This window comes from Giraffa tippelskirchi, chromosome 7 (genome assembly GCF_054371585.1).
Source record: "Giraffa tippelskirchi isolate mGirTip1 chromosome 7, T2T-mGirTip1v1.2.pri, whole genome shotgun sequence".
Taxonomy (NCBI): Eukaryota; Metazoa; Chordata; class Mammalia; order Artiodactyla; family Giraffidae; genus Giraffa; species Giraffa tippelskirchi.
Genome location: NC_137281.1, coordinates 25,515,563 through 25,529,595, shown reverse-complemented (window position 1 = coordinate 25,529,595; position 14,033 = coordinate 25,515,563). Strand labels below are relative to the sequence as shown.

Below are 14,033 nucleotides of genomic sequence, written 5' to 3'. Positions count from 1 at the left end.
AATATTGATTTCAGTTTCAGTATTGTTTATTGAAGGTTGCCTTAAATCCCATAGGGAAGTAAATGAGGGTTGAAGAATAATAAATGAACTGCCTGACTGACTGAAGGGTGACAGGGAGAAGTCAAAAAAGAACACCAGGCTTTTGAGTCTGGATGAATAAGAATACTGGAGCTGTTGTTAATGGAAATTGGAACCAGATCAAAATATTACTCATAAAAGTATCTTTCTCTGTCACCATTTTGGGGACATCTCACTCCAGTGTTGTTGCTTGGTCAGTATTTTTCCTCTTCCTCAGTATGCTTTGAATACTATGAGAGGAGGGACTCTGTACCTGACACATAGTACCTTTTCTTTACCACTTTTTTAATCCATTTTTAAATTGAAATATAACTAATTTACAGCACTATGTTAGTTTTCCACTTATTTTTTTATTTGAGGTATATAGTTGCTTTACAGTTTACCTCTTATTTTTAACTTTAAATCCCTACGTTAATAAATAATAACTAGTTTGCCATCTGCTCTTACCTTTTCAACTTGCAATTTCCCCTCCTTATGGATTACAGACTTCTGTCATTTCTCAGTGACTTCCTTCCCAACAGAGACCTTCATTCCTTTAACCACAGCAGCCTCCCACTCTAGGGCTCATGAATAGATGCTTTTTCTTCCCTTCCTGCTCTCCTGAATCTCATTCCCCTGATGGCTAAGCCAAAGGTGACTCATCACCTCATAGGCTTCCAACTGGAAGGGGCCAGAGAGACCGTCTCGTCTGATTGACTCATCTCCAGTTGGTCTGAGGAGGTGAAGGGATTTGCCCTAAATCACACTGCTAGTTGGCATCAGGGAAGAAATTAGAACACAGAGGGACTGCCCCAGCAGTCCAGTGCTTAAGACTCCACGTTTCTACTGCAAGGAGGTACCTATTCGATCCCTGGTTGGGTGAACTGAGATCCTGCATGCCGAATGGTGCTGCAAAAAAAATAAAAATTAAACAAAATTAGAACATAGAGCTCTTAATTCTAGATGCACATGTCACTGGAGAACAAGCAAGCTCCTTTCTGACTCCAGAAAGGGACAGTGTTATACCAAAAGTAGAGAAATATGTTTTCTCTTAGTTGGAAATATCTTAAATGCATTGTATCACTGGAGTTAAGTGTAAGACTACCTACATTTGATCTTGGTTGTTTTGGACAAGTTATCTAACCTTTCTATTTCAGTATATCCTTTTTCTCTTCTTTCTATGCATTTGTATACTTAATATACATATTTAAATCTGTAGATGTGGTTTGTTAATATTGAGAGAAGTTATGTGTGTGCATTTTTATGTACATACATGGAATGATACTGGTTCTGTTAGTTTCTTTCACTTATTATTGTCTTAAGAAAATATTTTAGTAGTTTTTCTCTTTCTTTTTTTGGCCGAGAGGCCTGTGGAATGAAACTCAAGCCCCCTTCAGTGGAAACACAGAGTCTTATTAATCACTGGATCACCAGGACAGTCCCAGGGATACCTTTCCAATTCTGTCTTGTTCCTTTTAATGACCATGTAGTATTCCACAATATGTATGGTTATTTAACCACTTTCACGCTGATTCATTTTAATTTATATCTTCTCATTTTTCACTATTACAGCTCTGCAGAGAAGCCTTTATGCAAATTCTTGTGTATAACATGTGACTGCATTCACACTAGGCCTCATATTCAGAAATGCAAATACTAGGTCTAAGTAGGCGCAGAGTCCCCTCTTTTCTGTTCTGAAAACAGGGTGTGACTAAGTCATCACTGGTTCGATTTCTGCGTTATATGTTGATGTTAACTGGGCAGGGGGGTGAGTCTCATGCTGCATGTATTATATTAGGAACTGGGAGCATTTTAGAGAAATTACCCCTCATCTTTTTCTTACAGTGTAAGGAAAGTACATTGTGTTCCTGACTTTGAGGGAAAGCAAAAAATAAACTTTCTCCTCTTCCCCCTTCCAAGTGAATAAAATTAGTGAAATTATACTAAGCAACCTCTGCTTGACTCTATGACGGCATTAACCACACAGGACTATAATTGTTGGTACTTATCTGTTTATACCCACCCCCTAAACTTTGGGCTTTTTAAAAAGTAAAGATTATGTTTTATCAATTTTTGTATACTTTGAACATGAGCATAATACCAGTGCACAATATATTTTGTTGAAGAAATGAGTGAATTCAAGTCAACATTGGCATTTGTTAAGTATCTAGGATGTGCAGAGATTACTAAGAACTGATAACAACAGAGATAAAGCAGTCAAAGTTCTCCTTCAAGGAATTTAGAGTCTAATGTGAGAAATAGATATAGGCTGAAAACATCTAGGAATCAAGGTGTTAGTAACAAATGTGATTTAAACCAAAGTATTTTGGGGCTTCCAAGGAGGACTAATTAAGGCTAAGAGAATATTAAGGAAGGTTTTCACAAAGGAAGTAGAATTTGAGGCATTTGAGCTGGGACTAGAGCTTCCCTGATGGCTCAGATAGTAAAGAGTCCGCCTTACTCTTTGGGCTTCCCTGGTGGCTCAGATGGTAAAGAATCTGCCCGCAATGCGGGAGACCTGGGTTCAATCCCTGGATTGGGAAGATCCCCTGGAGAAGGGAAGGGCTACCCAGTCCAGTATTGTTGCTGGGAGAATTCCATGGACAGAGGAGCTTGGTGGGCTACAGTCCATGATGTTGCAAAGAGTCAGACATGACTGAGTGACTAAGCATAGGACCGCACAGAGCTGGGCCTGACAGAGCAGGTTGTTGATTTTTCTATGTAATTATCATTTTGGTGACTTTAAACATATGTTTCAGAAACCATTGTCACTGTTTAGATGTCAGGTAACTTTAGGGCTACAAATAGGCTGGAAGTGAAGTATTACACTTGGGTTCTGGAACTAGGGCCTCAGAGCCAAGATCAAGCCAAAACAGCTTTAGTTCTCAGCATGTCTATGGAGGAAGAAGTTGTTTCTGTTTTGTTTTTAAAGTCAATTCAGAGTGCTTTAGCATTCTATTTCTCCTCTCTTTAAAAATGAAACACAAATTTTTCTTCCTTTGTTTTGGCTGCATGGCATGTGGGATCTTAGTTCCCTGAGTAGGGATCAAACTCACACCCCTTGCATTGGAAGCGCAGAGTCTCAACCACTGGACCACCAGGGAAGTCGCCCCAAACTTTTCTTGACCCTACTTCCTTGACCAGCTATCACCCCATTTCTTTGATCTGCTTTGCAGAAAAACTCCTTGAATGATCCAATTCTTTTTCTCCTTTTCTATCTTAAACCCACTTCTGTCATGTGCTCACCCCTGCCAGTCCATCAGAACTGTTCTTGTCAAGGTCAACAGTGACCTCATTGTTGCTCAATCTCATCGTCAATTTTCAGTCTTCTTTTACCTTACTTATTAGCAGCATTTAATGGTTTTAGAAAAGGGAGAAGAACCAGCGATCAAATTGCCAACATCCGCTGGATCATCAAAAAAGCAAGAGAGTACCAGAAAAACATCTATTTCTGCTTTATTGACTATGCCAAAGCCTTTGACTGTGTGGATCACAATAAACTGTGGAAAATTCTGAAAGAGATGGGAATACCAGACCATCTGACCTGTCTCTTGAGAACCTGTATGCAGGTCAGGAAGCAACAGTTAGAACTGGACATGGGAAAACAGACTGGTTCCAAATAGGAAAAGGAGTACGTCAAGGCTGTATATTGTCACCCTGCTTATTTAACTTCTATGCAGAGTACATCATGAGAAACACTGGGCTGGAAGAAACACAAGCTGGAATCAAGATTGCCGGGAGAAATATCAATAAGCTCAGATATGCAGACGACGTCACCCTTATGGCAGAAAGTGAAGAACTAAAGAGCCTCTTGATGAAAGTGAAAGAGGAGTGAAAAAGTTGGCTTAAAGCTCAACGTTCAGAAAACTAAGATCATGGCATCTGGTCCCATTACTTCATGGGAAATAGATGGGGAAACAGTGGAAACAGTGTCAGACTTTATTTTTTTGGGCTCCAAAATCACTGCTGAAGGTGATTGCAGCCATGAAATTAAAACAGCCATGAAATTAAAAGACACTTACTCCTTGGAAGGAAGGATATGACCAACCTAGATAGCATATTGAAAAGCAGAGACATTACTTTGCCAACAAAAGTCTGTCTAGTCAAGGCTATGGTTTTTCCAGTGGTCATGTATGGATGTGAGAGTTGGACGGTGAAGAAAGCTGAGCGCCGAAGAATTGATGCTTTTGAACTGTGGTGTTAGAGAAGACTCTTGAGAGTCCCTTGGACTGCAAGGAGATCCAACCAGTCCATCCTAAAGGAGATCAGTCCTGGGTGTTCATTGGAAGGACTGATGTTGAAGCAAAACTCCAATACTTTGGCCACCTCATGCGAAGAGTTGACTCATTGGAAAAGACCCTAATGCTGGGAAGGATTGGGGGCAGGAGGAGAAGGGGACGACAGAGGATGAGATGGTTGGATGGCATCACCGACTCGATGGACATGGGTTTGGGTAGACTCCGGGAGTTGGTGATGGACAGGGAGGCCTGGCATTCTGCGATTCATGGGGTCGCAAAGAGTCAGACACGACTGAGCGACTGAACTGAACTGAACTGAATGCAGACCATTCTTTCCTCTCTGATAGACTTTCTTCTCTTAATTTCTAGGATACCATGCTAATTTTCCTCCTATGTGGCTGGTTATTTCTTTTCAGTCTCCTTTACTGGTTCTTCCCTTCCCAGACTCATCCCAGACTTAAGGTTGAAGGAAGCATACATATTTGGTCCTTGGTCTACTTGTCTTCCCTCACTCCCTTGATTATATATCTAGTTTCAAGGTTCTAAGTATCATCTATATTCCCTTGACTCAAAAATGTGTATCTTCAACCCAGACTTCTTTTCTGAACACTCTGTATATCTACTACTTGCTCAACATATTAAAACTGAATTCTGACTTTTCTTTCTGCCTTAAACTTGATTTACTTGGAGTCTTTCCCATCTCAGTTGGTAGTAACTTCATCCTACCACACAAAAGCAAAAATCCTAGGAGTCATCATTGGAGTCATCCGAAAGTCATGTTGATACAATCTTTAGAAAATATGCAAAATCTTTCTCACCCCCTCTACTCAAGTTACCATTCTCTCTCAAGCAGCTTCCTGATTTGTACCCTGTTTCCACAAGACATACACAGTCACTTACACTAGGGTGTGTTGTTAGCACTGCAGCCAGAGTGATCTTTTTATACTTTTTTGCTCAAAGGCCTCTCATTTTATTCTGAAAAAGTCCCAAGTCCTTACAGAGGTCTATAAAGCCTTGCAAGATCTGCACCACCACCTGCCCTTGCCATCTCCCCTCTAGCCTCCTCTTGGGCTTTCTCTTTTTTTAAAAAAATTGTTCAATTATTTGGCCGGTTGCATCATGCAGGATCTAGTTTCCTGACCAGGGATTGAACCCAGGCCCCTTGCATTAGGAGCGCACAGTCTTAGCCAGGATTTCCAGGGAAGTCCCATCTTGGGCCTTCTTGATGCTCCTCCACAGGGTTTTTACACTGGCTGTTCCCTCTTCCTGATGTGCTCCTCCCCACCATATCCACATGGTGACAGCCTCACCTTCTAGCCTTTGACTAAATGTCTCAACCATCTCAACAAAGAAGTCTGGGACTTCCCTGGCCGTCCAGTGGTTAAGACTTTGTGCTTCCACCACAGGAGGCAGAGGTTAGATCCTTGCTTGGGGAACTAAGATCCTGCATGCCAAAAAATAGTAATAATAAAATAAAAACAAATCTGCCTCCATCCTCATTCCTTCTGATATTTTTACCCTGCTTTTCTCCTGCTGCCCCTCATGGCATTTATTACCTTCTAACCTACTGTATAGTTTACTGCAGTGGAAACTCCAAGAGGACAAGGCTCTTTGTTTCTTTTGTTCACAGGTGTATCCCAAGTATCAGCAACTGTGCTTAGCACATAGTAGGTCTCTCAGGAAATAAATATCTTCCAAATGAGTGAAGAATCATCGAGCTTTCCTTGATAAGGATCCAAAATGCCTTGATTGTCTTTCACTCACTTTGCTTGAGTAGGTAGGGTGATAGTGTAGGAAAAGTACTAGGCTGATGACCGGGGTCTAACCTAGGACCAAACTTGCTATTTGTGTGACTGTGACAGTTGTATTGAATTTGTGAAAGTTTATTAAGCTATATATTTAGGATATATACATTCTTCTTTCATATATATATATATATATATATATATATTGCTTTTTCACAAAATAATCCATCCATCCATCATGCATGTTTTCCCTAACATTATTCTTCCAGATATGATTTTTTAATGGTTATATAAGTACTTTGAAAAGCATAAAACACCATACACTGTTCACTGGTGATACATTATTCCTTCTTTAAGAAGTTGAAAGTTTGTTTTAAAAGACTGTGATTTCTTCCCTTTTGCTACAGGAGACATGGTCTCAAAGTACCGAGAACCTTTAATCCACACCTTCCTCAGGGGAGCAAGAGATCCGGATAGTGCTCACAGGGCCAGCAGCCTGTCCAACCTTGGAGAGCTGTGCCAGCAGCTGGACTTCATGCTGGGCTCCGTGGTTCATGAGGTATTGCAGATTGATTCCTTTCTCTATAGCTTGTTTTCACTTGGACCTATAATGTAGCTTGGCCCTGGGAATTAGGAGACTTGTCTTCTTTTTCTAGATCCAGAAAGTCATTTAACCTCCCTCAGCCTTGATAGTCTCATATGTATGTTGAAAGTTGTATTAGTAAGAATTTTTTAATTGCAAGTGACAGGAAGTCATCTTAACCTACTTTAAGCCATAAAAAGGGATATACTGTAAAGATTCCAAGGAAACAGAACAGAAGAAACTTTGAGGAAGGGCAAACAGAACTTTCCCCTAGATCTCTGGGCCATCTATGAGTGTCATCTCTGTTCACAGAAACATCTCAGGCAAATACATATTCTAATTGGCCCCCACTGGTCAGAGATATCCTGTGTCCAGGGAGACAGGGTCTTACTAGAGGAGACTAAATAAGTTCCATGTTTTGTTCACCACTTTATACCCAGTGCCTAGTACATAGTAGGTAAAGGATAAATGAACAGCAAAAAATAATAGCCATACAGGATGTCAGCACTGGATGCTTGCTTCTCCAGTGTTTGGAGTTTAAAAGACTAGTGTTAAGAGTTTCAGATTTAGTGAAAGGTACATCACACTGTTGTCTTCTATGAATATCTTTCTTTAGCCTCTTAAATTTTATCTTTGCCTTTGTGTTTACTTAGTCATCCGTATATTAACATGTATCTTGAACACCTACTAGGTATTAGACATTCTGCTATTTGAGGATGATGGACAAAAAGACTAGTTAATATGTGACCCGGAGTCTTTTTACTACTAATGGGCTTCACCATCTTAAATCTTTTATGGAAGAAGATAGCTTATAAACTATAAATACGTAAATAGAATACAGTTTATATTATCTTCTTATTTATGAGAGACTAGATTTTTCATATGGAGCACATTACTTTACAAGAACAAAAACTTAGAAAATTTGTGATACTGGCTTCTTTCACATTACTCAGTGTCCTAGGACTGACCATGTTGAACATCAAATCTTAAGAAGTACCTACTGAGAAGGAATTTTCTTCAGTGTCTGGTGATTATGTCTTATCAACAGGCAGCAAAACACACTCATGGATGTTTACATATAGTTGAATTTATGGTATTTCCTGATTCCTCAGCTTATATGCTTTGTTGAATTGATTGTAAAGGCTACTCTTATTGTTAAATTCCAACTTAGGATTTTTAGGAAGTTATACATCAGTTGTTTCCTTTAACTAACTCAAGAGGCATAGCCCTATGCCCAACCTTCTGTATTTGGTTTTTTTTTTTTTAATCTAATTATGTTTATTTTTTGGCTGTGCTGGGTCTTCGTTGCTGCAGGTGGACTCTTCTCTAGTTGTACTGAGCAGGGACTACTCTCTAGTGGCAGTGTGCGGGCTTGTTGCAGTGGCTTCTCTTGTGGAGCATGGGCTCTAGGTGCACAGGTTTCAGTAGCTGCGGCTCACGGGCTTAGCTGCCCCACAGGATGTGGGATCTTCCCACATTGAACCGATGTCCCCTGCATTGCAAGGTGGATTCTTAATTACTGGATCACCAGGGAAGCCCCTTTGTATTTAAGTTTTTAATAACTTAAAAACAATGATTTTTACCAACTTAAAATCTTTCAGTGTGCTAATACACAGGAACCATTGGGCATCTGATTTTGACTTTTTTTAGATGGCACTTTGCACTCTCTTACTGTTTAGTCTATTAACTTGTAACACTTAAGGACTTTGCAGGTCTGTTTTGTTATATCAACTAAAGATTTCAGTCTGTTATAAATATTCTGGGTCCAGTATTGAAATCGCTCCCATATTTTTTCCTCTGTTTATTTGATCTGATCATGTGACTCAACCCAAACTGAACCGTAAACCATGAACTGAAAAATACTCCTGGACCATGATCTGAACCAAACCCAAATACTATTATTACTGATAACAGAGATAGGGTTCACATACTGTACATAATTCACCTACTTAAAAAGTATGGTTCAATGGTTTTTAGTATATTCAGAGTTGAGGGAGCATCCCCCAATTTTGTTGAACATAGCCATGAGCTGAATAGGTACTTCCCTGTAGCTCATACGGTAAAGAATCTGCCTGCAATGCAGGAGAACCAGGTTTGATTGCTGGGTCGGGAAGATCCTCTGGAGTGAGGCATGGCAATCCACTCCATGGGGAATGGAGTATTCCCATTCTTGCCTGGAGAATCCCACGAACAGAGGAGCCCACAGGAGCCTGGTGGGCTACAGTCCATGGAGTTGCAAAGAGTCGGACATGACTGAACGACTAACAATACAATATATGACCTGAATAAAAATTTCATCCAGATCTCAAAGTGAATCAGTTCAGATTTGACCATATCCCATACATTTTCTAAAAGCAATGAACTCTGACATCATGATCTTCTCTGAACCCAGAAACTGAGACCTTACTTCATTTTGAGTTCCTAGTTTCATCTTTCCTTTCTTCTCTTAAGGAAACTATAACATGCTGATGGCATATGATTTCCTGTTGAAAGTGTTAGAGAAATTTCTTGGTTTGGTTAATTAGAAAGATTGTGCCAAAGCAGGTTTTGCAACATTTAAGAAGTGTCAAAAAAAAAAAAAAAAAAAGCATCATCTTTCTGGAGACCCACCTGACCTGTTGGAAGAGAACCAAATTTCCAAGCATACTTGGGGATGGGAATAAATGAAGCCCCACCCTACCACCCACTTACCTGTGTGTTCACTTGGTCAGATGACTTAGACTCTGAGCTTGGTTTCCTGACCTAGAAAATGGGATTAAAATATCTATAATACAGGATTGTACAAGGATCTAGGGATAATGTATATGCCTAGATACAGTATACAGTGATACATTCAACAATTGCTATTGAGAGCCAAACAGCTTATATGCTAAACAGCATTCTGGACATCTATCATTCTTCAAAGTAGACATTGACTCCCATCATCTTGGATGGGATGTTCTAGTGAGAGGAGACAGACAATAAGTGATATACTTGTTAAAATATATAGTATGTTTGGCACTTCCCTGGTGGTCCAATGGTTAAGAATCCACCTTTCAGTGCAGGGGACTCAGTTTCAATCCCTGATCGGAGAACTAAGACCCTATGTGCTGCGGGGCAGCTGAACCAGCATGCCACAACGAAGAGCCCATGCACTGCAGCTAAGACCCGACACAGCCTAAGTAAATAAATAAAATAAGAGAGATTAAATTTGTTGCCAAGGTCATGCCAGGCTGGGATTTGAATACAGGCAGTCGGTTCCTGAACCTGTGCTCTTAACGACTCCTCTGTATTGTCTCTCAATGAATGTTTTCATTTTGTTTATAAGATTGCATTTGTGCCCTTGAAAAAAAAGGAGAGTTGCCATATGAGAAAAGTTTCCTGACAGGAAGGGTCATGCAGTTTTGTTTTAACAGCACTTGCTTTTGGCAATGAAATTTCAGAAGACAATGTGTTCCCTCTGATTTGAAAAACCAGGTGTTTCCATCCCACATAATTCGTGTCTCTTCTTTTTAGATGCTCCTTCTTATGTTGTACTCCATGCTTGCTGTGTCATCAGTGCCAAACCAGCTGCCTTGGGTGGACTGCAAGTTTGAACATGATCAGACACCTGACAGTCTTAGTATTTCAGCCACCGAGTCCTCCTGTAGTCAGACTACTTTTGTCCATTCGGATCAAATAAGTGGGAGATTTGGCCTGGGTTTTAAGTAGTTGTTCATTCATTTGTTTTTTATTTGACAAATACTTCCTGAGCACTTACTCTGTGCCAGTTACGAGACTGGACCCAAGCCACATGCTCGGGATCCAGCTCTGAACAGAACAGAGTTTCTGTCCTCATGAAGCTGACATTCTAAAGAGGACAGTTGGGTGACAAGCAAGTGAACAAACAAATATGTACTGTGTCAGATGGAGTAAGTGCTAAGGAAGTGAATCTAGTCAGGCAAGGGCATAGAGGGAGTTTGCTATTGTATGTGAATCTGTGAACCAGGATGAATAGGGAAAGCTTCAGTGATGAGTGACTTAAGCACACATGAAAGAGCAGGAGCAGGAGCAGATCCTGGCAGATACATGGGGAGAGGGCCTTCTGGGCTTTGACTTTTACTGTGAGTGAGATGGGAAACCAGAGCAGAGAAATGAAATTATCTAACTTATTTTTTAAAATTATTTATTTATTTTTGGCTGTGCTGAGTCTTCATTGCTGCATATGGACTTTCTCTAGTTGCAGTAAGGAGGGGCTGCTCTCCATTGCAGCACACAGGCTTCTCATTGCAATGACTTCTCTTGTTGTAGCCACAGGCTCTAGAGTGTGGCTGTGGCACGCAGGCTTCAGTTGCCTTGCGGCATGTTGGAGCTTCCAAGCCAGGGATGGAGCCAGCCTCTCCTTCATTAGCAGACAGATTTTTATCCACTGGACCACCAGGGAAGTCCTATCTAACTTATTTTAAAACTTTATTGTGTCTTCTTCTACAACAATTTTTTCACTGTCTCATGAAAGCTCTTGAAGTCTTTTGTAGTCTGAGAAATGCTTGACCCCAGCATGTACTAGTGGAGAAGGAACTTTAACTCTGGGGAAATGTGTCTTTGGCTGCAAACTGAAGGAATTCTTCTTCATGGGCATTTATCATGTGTCAGGTGTATGAAAGGACACAAAGGACCCAATCTCTTCCCCCAAGGAAATCTCAGTAGACTGTGGCACACGGGAATAAATAGACAATGGAATAGAGTGATATCCTGTGACAAGCCCAAGGTCCTAAGGGAACACAGAGCTGGGACCCTCAGATAGGCCTGTCGGGGCAGCGAGGAAGTCACATTGATCAAGTATTAGGCAGGCAGAGGAAAAGGGAAGTGTAATCTGTTTTAATATAAAATTGAACAAACCAGCCTCCATAGGCTCTTCTAATGTGATCTGATCCAGGGGTCATAGCTATGGCTCTCGGGCCTCTGAACAAAGCTGTCCACCCTGTTGGGTAGTCCAGACTTGGGTACTGTCTGTGCCGTGACACTGCTTACAGGTAGGGAAGGAACATAAAAGGATATGAAAGGACCAGCCCTTTCACAGCCTCTGCTGGGAATTCAGGTTTTTCCTCTCTGTTGATGTCAAGATGTAACCTGTCTGGAAACCATTATTATTTTTCACCAATTTCTCCTTGTTCTTGTCAAGAACTGTCTTGCTTGAAACCCAATCTTGATAGTCTTTTTCATCTTTATCATTCTCCATGAAAAGTAAATACGATTTAAGCGAACTGCAGTGAGAGGCCCATCCTCAGAACAGCAAATAAGATATGCCCCAGGTGACAAGTGCAGGAGCAAGCCACTTGTAAGGTGGTGCCCAGAATTCCACAAACCCAGGCTTTGAAGGCTGATGCAGAGCTGTCACCTCTGATTCCACTGAATGATTTGATTTGATGACCAGATTTGTCACCATCAGTGCAGTTTCCTCGATAACAGCTCGTGCACTGAGATGAGGGCTCGTGTAGATGTCCTGGGAAACCTCAGGGAAGCGAACGGAGCCACCACGGTTCTGTTTCTCATCAGGTTACGTGAACAAGCAGAACACGGCTGTTAAAGTTTCTTTTTTTTTTTAATTGCAAGATGATTTTTATTTATTTTTAATTAGAGAAAAATTGCTTTACAATGTTGTGTTGGCTTCTGCCATATAACAACGTGAATCAGCTATAGGTACACATATATCTTCTCCCTCTTGAGCCTCCCTCCCACATTCATCTCCATCCCATCCATCCCTCTTGGTCATCACAGAGCACCAGGTTGAGATCCCTGTACTATACAGTAGCTTCCTGTTAGCTATTTTACATATAATAGTATATATATGTCACTGCTACTCTCTCAATTTGTCCCACCTTAAAGTTTCTTAGTTGACAGAAAGACAAATGATTTCAGTTCAGTTCAGTCGCTCAGTCGTGTCCGACTCTTCGTGACCCCATGAATTGCAGCACGCCAGGGCTCCCCGTCCATCACCAACTCCTGGAGTTTACCCAAACCTATGTCCATCGAGTCGGTGATGCCATCCAACCATCTCATCCTCTGTCGTCCTCTTCTCCTCCTGCCCCCAATCCTTCCCAGCATCAGGGTCTTTTCCAATGAATCAACTCTTCGCATGAGGTGACCAAAGTATTGGAGTTTCAGCTTCAACATCAGTCCTTCCAATGAACACCCAGGACTGATCTCCTTTAGAACGGACTGGTTGGATCTCCTTGCAGTCCAAGGGACTCTCAAGAGTCTTCTCTAACACCACAGTTCAAAAGCATCAATTCTTCGGCGCTCAGCTTTCTTCACCGTCCAACTCTCACATCCATACATGACCACTGGAAAAACCATAGCCTTGACTAGACGGACCTTTGTTGGCAAAGTAATGTCTCTGCTTTTCAATATGCTATCTAGGTTGGTCATAACCTTCCTTCCAAGGAGTAAGCGTCTTTTAATTTCATGGCTGCAAATCACCATCAGCAGTGATTTTGGAGCCCAAAAAAATAAAGTCTGACACTGTTTCCACTGTTTCCACATCTATTTCCCATGAAGTGATGGGACCAGATGCCATGATCTTAGTTTTCTGAACGTTGAGCTTTAAGCCAACTTTTTCACTCCTCTTTCACTTTCATCCAGAGGCTCTTTAGTTCTTCTTCACTTTCTGCCATAAGGATGGTATCATCTGCATGTCTGAGCTTACTGATATTTCTCCCGGCAATCTTGATTCCAGCTTGTGTTTCTTCCAGCCCAGCGTTTCTCATGATGTACTCTGCATATAAGTTAAATAAGCAGGATGACGATATACAGCCTTGACGGACTCCTTTTCCTATTTGGAACCAGTCTGTTGTTCCATGTCCAGTTCTAACTGTTGCTTCCTGATCTGCATACGGGTTCTCAAGAGACAGGTCAGATGGTCTGGTATTCCCATCTCTTTCAGAATGTTCCACAGTTTATTGTGATCCACACAGTCAAAGGCTTTGGCATAGTCAATAAAGCAGAAATAGATGTTTTTCTGGAGCTCTCTTGCTTTTTCAGTGATCCAGAGGATGTTGGCAATTTGATCTTTGGTTCCTCTGCCTTTTATAAAACCAGCTTGAACATCTGGAATTTCACGGTTCACATATTGCTGAAGCCTGGCTTGGAGAATTTTGAGCATTACTTTACTAGCGTGTGAGATAAGTGCAATTGTGCGGTAGTTTTAGCATTCTTTGGCATTGCCTTTCTTTAGGATTGGAATGAAAACTGACCTCTTCCAGTCCTGTGGCCACTGCTGAGTTTACCAGATTTGCTGGCATATCGAGTACAGCACTTTCACAGCATCATCTTCAGGATTTGAAATAGCTCCACTGGAATTCCATTACCTCCACTAGCTTTGTTCATAGTGATGCTTTCTAAGGCCCACTTGACTTCACATTCCAGGATGTCTGGCTCTAGGTGAGTGATCAC

General features: G+C 41.2%; 1 protein-coding gene across 4 annotated transcripts in view; it reads left to right on the top strand.

Moving 5' to 3' along the window:
* TANGO6 (transport and golgi organization 6 homolog) overlaps window positions 1-14,033 on the top strand; it is a 184,672-nt gene that overhangs the window by 136,904 nt on the left and 33,735 nt on the right. For all 4 annotated transcript variants that reach the window (XM_081512685.1, XM_081512686.1, XM_081512688.1 and 1 more), the window contains one exon: window positions 6,448-6,599. In XM_081512685.1, coding sequence (XP_081368811.1) covers window positions 6,448-6,599 — 152 coding nt within the window. The remainder of the gene's footprint in view (window positions 1-6,447; window positions 6,600-14,033) is intronic.